Source organism: Camelina sativa, chromosome 11 (genome assembly GCF_030686135.1).
Source record: "Camelina sativa cultivar CO46 ecotype springtype chromosome 11, ASM3068613v1".
In the NCBI taxonomy this organism is placed as follows: Eukaryota; Viridiplantae; Streptophyta; class Magnoliopsida; order Brassicales; family Brassicaceae; genus Camelina; species Camelina sativa.
The window spans coordinates 2,580,020-2,587,371 of record NC_141890.1 but is presented as its reverse complement, the minus strand read 5'-3'; the positions used below and the strand labels follow the sequence as shown (position 1 = coordinate 2,587,371).

At 35.4% G+C, this 7,352-nt stretch overlaps 1 protein-coding gene across 1 annotated transcript; it reads right to left on the bottom strand.

Moving 5' to 3' along the window:
* Positions 1 to 2,438: 2,438 nt before the first annotated feature.
* LOC104721261 (uncharacterized) lies at positions 2,439 to 6,387 on the bottom strand. The gene is made up of 4 exons (XM_010439199.3): positions 4,489 to 6,387; positions 4,190 to 4,389; positions 3,863 to 4,086; positions 2,439 to 3,768 (listed from the first exon to the last, which is right to left on the bottom strand). Exons 1-4 carry the CDS (start codon positions 5,888 to 5,890, stop codon positions 3,021 to 3,023), a joined length of 2,574 nt encoding a protein of 857 aa, XP_010437501.1. The 5' UTR covers positions 5,891 to 6,387; the 3' UTR covers positions 2,439 to 3,020.
* Positions 6,388 to 7,352: the final 965 nt, after the last annotated feature.

Here is a 7,352-nt window from a genome sequence, read left to right as displayed (position 1 = left end):
CAAATGTAGTCAAATATGAAGATCTTTTACTATAAAACATGAAATTGACCTACCCCAACCTGTAAACCCTGAACCTTAAATTAGGCCAAATTTTTGACTTCTTGCATTATATTCTTTATAATTTTCCAAATTCATTGATTTGTTTAACAAACATGTTTTCTAGTAAAAATTATTGTCTTTTCTCTTTTTTTCCTTCTCTTTTTTTTCATTGCATGTTTTTTTATTATTTATTATTCTCTATATCCTAAACTTTAGATAAACAATAATCAGAAATTTAATTTCATAGCAATTTTAACAAATGTAGCCAAATCTGAAGAATTTTTACTAGAAAACATGAAACTGAATAATTTTTTACTCTTTGTATTAGATTGAAACTCTCTGACCAAGTCAATTCTTTATCTTTTTCTTTTCTTGTTTATCTTTCTCTCTCTTTGTAATCATTTTATTTAATTATTATGACATATATTTTCAATTTTGTTTTTATGATTCATTATAATTTTATTTTTTCTACATTTTAAGATCTAATTTTATTTTTTTACATATTATCCAATTATAGTTGAATATTTGTAAATTATTATGTGGATACTTATTTGTGGATACTTTTTTATGGATACTTATTTGTGGATTCGTTTTTGTGAATATTTTTTTTGTGGATACATAAGAATGCGTAATTAATATAATAATGCATTGTTTCCAATAAGAATGTTTCTCTAATGGTGTCCATTATGTATTGTTTATGTGGACAACATTTTTTACAAAATTGGTGTCCATTAATTTGTATGGAGTGGATTGTATTTGTATCTTAAAAATTAGGTTTGTATAATGAAAATTTGATGCCATCATGTGGATGAGGTGCTATGGATACTGATTAGTTATACATTATCTATTTATATTTGAATAATTGTTCGCTATTATGTGGATGGTTAACATATCTAGATGAATACTTACTTTTGGATGATCAGAGAAAAATATATGAATACCTAATTATCCAATTATAGTTGAATATTTGTTAATTGTTACGTGGATGCTAAAAATGTCTTATTATGTGGATAAGTATTTGTGGATACTAATGTCTTATTTGTGGATACTTATTCTAAAATCAAATCCACATGGATGATGACTTATACACGTCTACTAAAAACTACTTGTGTTTTGGTGAAACAATAGTTGTTAACTATCAAACAATTTTAACCTCATCATATTTCCCTAAAAAACTAAGCATGAGACCGTTCATTATATCTTATCCTAAACCCTAACCCTAAACCTTAAACCCTAAACCTCTAAACCCTAAACCCTAAACCCTAAATCCTAAACCCTAAAGTCTAAACCCTAACACCTAAATCCTAAACTTTAGACCTTAACCTTAGATCATAAACCTTAAAATAAATTTAATTTCGTAGAAACTTTAACAAATGTAGTCAAATATGAAGATCTTTTACTATAAAACATGAAATTGATCTACCCCAACCTGTAAACCCTGAACCTTAAATTATGCCAAATTTTTGACTTCTTGCATTACATTCTTTATAAATTTTCAAATTCATTGATGTTGTTCGCTATTATTTGGATGGTTAACATGCATAGATGGATACTTATTTTGGATGACCAGAGAAAAAAAACATATGAATACCTAATTAGTTAAACAAGTAAAGTAGTCTTGGTAAATTATCAAACGATTTTAATCTTTCATGTCCATAAATCAAGTCCACATGGACGCTAAATTATACACGTCCACTAAAACCTATTTGTATTTTGGTGAATTAGTCATTGTTAACTACCAAACAATTTTAATTAACTTCATCATATCCCCTAAAAACCTAAGCATGAAACCTTAATTAATCATATACTAAACTCTAAGCCCTAAACCCTAAAACTCTAAATCTTAAATCCTAAATTTTAGATCATAAACCATAATCATAAATTTAATTTCATAGTAAGTGTAACAAATGTAGCCAAATATGAAGATTTACTAGAAAACATAAAATTGATGATCAATAACATATGAAAAAGATTTGATATTGAATATGAAACTAAATAATAATAAACATATAAGCATCTGAATTTGATTTTGTAGATGATAAATATATCAAAATACAAAATTTTAAAAAGATATAAATGTGGCCAAGGAATATATATATTGTTATCCACTATCCAAGATTATTCAAACACATATATCAAAGAAAGAGAGGAAGATAAACAAATAAAATAAAAATTATTTGGAAATAGAGAGAGAGTCATAGAAGGTGAGAAAGAAAGATAGAGGAAAGAAAATAGAGTAAAAATTACAAAATAAAAAAAAATGTGTGTTGAGAAGTAATATGTTTGGAGAGAGAGAGTTAGAGGATAAAAAAGTAAAACACTATAAGAAAAGTTTGTGGTGGTCCAAAAGTGTGTTAGAATACAATTTCTTTATAAAAAAGTGTGTTAGAATGCAAATATTTCTAAAATATAAACCTAAGTTTTTACTCCACTAAAAGACAGTTCAGTTGCTCAAGACCAAAGCATCTTTGGACACAGAAGTAAGTCCGATAAATAATACATGACCCCTCACCGATATCAAAAGATTAAATTAAAAAAAAAAAAAAAAACAAAAGATTTGCCTGAGCTATCTCATCCTCCTAACCTTAGGATTTTACAAAAAAAATTGTTGAGAATTATCATAAGTTTTGTCCTAAGCGTCTTATATACAAAGACCGAATTTTTTAGAATTATTAGACTCAAACTCATATCTGTGACTTGCGTCATAAGTGGCTAAGTGTCAAAGTTATCAAACCTTTCTCCACCATGGCATGACAACCATCAGGTTCAAAGTCAACTGCACTAAAATGCCTCAGTTCACCAGACGACTGGCCGCGTCTTTAACCCGGTTTCTGCTTCCTCCAAGATCATCATCCTGATGATGGGCTCTTCTGGCCTGTGTCTCAGAAAGGAGATAACGAACATTCCGGCATTGCAAGATCAGCAACCAGCTCGATCATGAGATTCAAATAAGCAAAGATCTTCCTCCTACATTTTGCTTATTAGTCCTCTTCTTCCTCAAGTTCTGGTGGAGCAGTTTCTTCTTCGGTGCGTTGTAAGAGATCCTCGTAAGCTCTCATAGACTCAGCAGTGAATCTCTCCATAGCTTCGAAAATGCGCTGTAAACTACCTTGTAAACTATCGTTGCTAGTATCGCTTTGGTAGACAACATTGCCTGATATGGAAAGACTATTAACACCATCACCCGGTGCCACAAGAACCATTTTCTTTTCCAACGCCTGAATCTCTCTCTGTATCTTCTGTTCTTCCCTGTCCATGTTCCTAACTCTCTTCTCTGAATCACCATGACCAGTCATCATCGTATCTAACCGATCTTGTTCCCAAAGCTGAAGCACGCTTGTAGTGAAACTACGCATTGCCTCAATAACTTCCTTCTCGGATATTCTATCCAGAGCTTGAGACCATTGGTTACATATCACAAAGATTGGTGGTGCCCCGATCCGACCAGGTGAGAAAGGAACGATTCCATCAGGTGTTTCCTCAGGTTCATAGAGAAGACATTTCATGAGCCATTTATTCAACTCTCTTACGTAACCCTTCTGCGCGCTAACCCAGCTCGAGAATCCTAATATCCAATTAATAAGTTCATGTCCAAGCAAACTTGTCGCCTCTAGATGTTCAACGCCTAGTTTCTTGCTTGCTCTTATTGGTCCAAGGCCTTGTGCTTCCCTAATAGCTTGACACTGACTTTGATGACACTCAAGCATGGATCTCCACATTCTTGTAAGCCTATAAAAAAACCGAAATCAACATTTGATTAGAGTTCCCATTCTAAAATATCTGAAACATATATATATGTTTGGAGAAGACAAGATTATATTACCCTTGAATCAATGCATTCAGTTGCGGCCATAGGTCTTCGTCTCTAATCTTATTAATCGTCACTGATATTTTGTCGACAACCTGAATCGCAATCCGTATTTTCGTGGACATATCTCTAACTAGTTTCCTCGTTTTATCTACTTTCATAGCCTCAGCACCTCTTTCATCCAAACGCTTTAGCTTCCTTAGCTTTTTCTCGTGAGCTAGACGCAATTTCTCCTCAGCCTACACACAGTAAAAAAAACCTCTCTCTTCAGACAAAAGAACAGAACAGAACAGAACGCATCATAGTGTTCTAAGACCAAAGATTTTGATACAAAAACATTACCTTGACTTCATGGTAAAGCTTCTTCTCCCAAAGATGGAGCTTGTGCAATGTCGATGAAAGATTCCTAGACCTCGAAGCAAGCTCTTCTTCAATGTCTGCATAAGTCGGCGGCGCAGTAGCAGCAGCAGCAGCAGGAGAAGGTCCTCCAGAGGTAGAAGGTAGTGAAGGAGTAGTAACCCCGTGCAACATCTTCGAAGTAGCTGCTCCACAATTCACAAAACATAAAAAAAAAAGTTCAAACCTTTACTCAACAAGTTGCAGAAAGCTCAAAACTTTGATGTTAAATGATCAAGCCTTACCATGTTTACGACCATAAGGATGCTTCCCAACTTCAAGTAACTTAGCAATCTCACTTCCTGACTCTGCAGCTTTCACGAATTGACTCTCAATCTCTTTAGCAACCTCAGGCACCGCACGTGGCCCTCCACCACCACCACCGCCTCCGCCACGTGTCGTCGTGGCATTGCTCCGACGTTCCTCATCCTCAACGACCTTCTTCTCAACAACGTGATCTTCATACTCCATCCTTTCTTTCTCAACCGACACACTCGGTCTAGACTGATACGCAGCAGACGCATCCCCGACATCACCCCCACCGCTAGTACTGGCTCCACCAGACTTATCAACCGGCGGAGGCAGAGGCTCTTCCCTCATGTGCACGGCGGCGGGATTCTGTAGATTACCACCACCGCCGCCGACGCCGGCGAATTTTGGTTTGCCGTGAACCTCCTTAACAACCTCGTACTGTGAATCATCGTCTTCTAGCTCCGGGATACCTTCTTCTTCTCTCAACTCTCTCGAATCTCGACTCGGAGTATACGGAGGGTAATAAGTATCGAACGGATTCAAGAAATCCCAACCGTTGGACCTAGGCGGCGAGGGTGGAGGCGGTGGCGGTTTTGAAGCTGGTACAGCAGTTGTAGAACCACCACCGTAGTATCCGGGTCCGGGTCCGGGTCCAAAATATGAATTTTGAGGAGGGTAAGGGTTATAAGGGTAATTAGAAGAAGAAGATGATTCGCCTATGTAGACTCGTTGAGGACTACTTGGTCTTTGCTCATAGACAACTGAAGGAGGCATGGAGCTGTTCTTCATGTAATTCATATGCATATAACTGTTTCCACCAGAGTAAGGAGGAGGGAAATGACCCATCATCATCTCCGGGTTCGGGTACCGGTTTATATAACCCGGTTGTTGTTGTTGTTGTTGTTGTTCCATGTATCCAGGTGGTGCTGACTCGGGTATTGGGTAATTTCCGAGATGGTGGTGTTGTTGAGGAGAGTGGTGATGCATCGAATCCAAATCCAAATCGTCGTCATCGTCGTCGTCGTCGGAATCCGAATCGAATTCGAGATGACCCGAATCAGAACCCGAACCCGAGTGAGCAAGCTTTGGTTTTTTGGGGGAGTTTTTTCCTCCGTCGTCGTCGTCGTCTTGATGAGGGTCACCTTTTCTGTGAGGAGGAAGGTTAAGTCTAGGGGAATCACCACCGCCGTTAGCGCCGCCGGAGGAGATGAAACGGTGGTGGTGGTTGATGAAAAGATGGAGTGAGTGACCGATACCAACAAGCGAGTGAGTGTAAGCCACGTGTGATTCAGCTAAAGCGTAACGCTGGTGAATCGCAGCTTCTAAGAAATTACAACGTTCACGGCAAAGAGCAACCGCCGGGAGATCGTCAAGCTTAGAACTTGTACAACCCATATCGAATTATTATTTCTAAAAAAGAAGAAAAAAAAGAATCAAATTAAATTATTAAAGAAAAAAAAAAAAAAAAAAAAAACAAAGGGGAAACACAAGATTTGAAATCAGGTATAGAGAGAACTGAAATTAAAAGACTTTTCGTAAAGAAAGAGAGAGAGAGAGAGAGAGAGAGAGTTGAAAGGTAGGTGAGAGGAATAAGAGATGGAGGCGCATAAGGGGCAAAGAAGGTGTGGGTTGATGTTGATAGCAAAACTCAAATAAAGCAAAGATGTTTTGTGTGAACTGTGAAGTGATTGTTTTTTTTCTCTCTCTACTATCCCTTACTATTAGATAATTATTCAATTTCTCTATGACAAGAAAAAAAGATATATATTTTTCTTTTTAAGCTTCAAGAAGATGAAGAAGAAGAAGAAGAAAAAGTGAGAAAACAAAAAAAAAACAGCAAAGGACTGTGAAGGAATCTTGCCAGCACCGAGATTTTCGTCCGTTTCTCCCATAGGATGAGTCGGTGTTTTTTCTTTATTTATTTATTTACCATAATCTCCTTTTTCAGAACAATTAATTATTTCCAAATTCTCAAAATTATATCCCGTTGATCTTTTTTTTATTTTGTTGTTGGAAAATTTAACCTTTTTAGGACAGTACTTTGAGATAGAGATTCAGACAGATGACATGGATCTTTGAAAAAAAAAAAAAAGAAGATACGGTTGGTTTCTAGTAAGTAGTTTTTGATGTTTTAAGTTAATAACGTGTCGTGTAAGTACGATTCTACTACTTTGGCTTTGTGGTTTGAGTTTGACGGTAACTTTGACTCATTTTGACCATTTATTCCCACTATACCCTTAGTTTTAGTCTTTAATTACGTAACGACAGTGTATTTGATTTTGGACAATTTAAAATCGTTTTAACATGATGGTAACGGGTAACGTAAGTAAATTAAATGATGAAAATTCGTACTGAATTTATATCTGTTATCAATTAGTATTTGTATCAAAATAATTTATTGATTAATTGTCAAAGGAATGAAATGTTTTTTTTTTTAAATATCGTACTGTAGTTGGTTTGAGTGTTCAAGAGAGACGTAACTAAATCGATGTTTGTTATACAGGCTTCAGGTGTGATGCTAACGTCGTCATGTTTCTTCCTCTCTCATTGACTAGACTCTTCTTTTATTTATTTTTTTATATATTCGATTGGGTGATGCTAACAGAACAAATAATATATACATAGAAAACCAAAAACAATAAGAGAAAGAATTTTAAGACAGAATTTGAACTTAATTCTATACCATTCCAAAACGACATTTATTTAATGGTTTGAGCTACTTTTTATATACTAGTAGTATAATAATATGTAGCTTAAAAACAAACAAACAAAAAAATACAAAAAATAAGAAGGCTAAAAGTGTGTGACGAGTTCTTTTTGTTGTATGAAAAATATGTGTGACGATTTAAACAAAACA

Excerpts from the sequence above, each read along its gene's own strand:
- LOC104721261 (XM_010439199.3), bottom strand. The coding sequence starts at position 5,890 with ATGGGTTGTACAAGTTCTAAGCTTGACGATCTCCCGGCGGTTGCTCTT. Across the intron at positions 4,087-4,189 it reads AGCTTTACCATGAAGTCAAG|GCTGAGGAGAAATTGCGTCT; the intron begins GTAATGTTTTTG and ends TACTGTGTGTAG. Across the intron at positions 3,769-3,862 it reads CTGAATGCATTGATTCAAGG|GCTTACAAGAATGTGGAGAT; the intron begins GTAATATAATCT and ends GTTTTTTTATAG.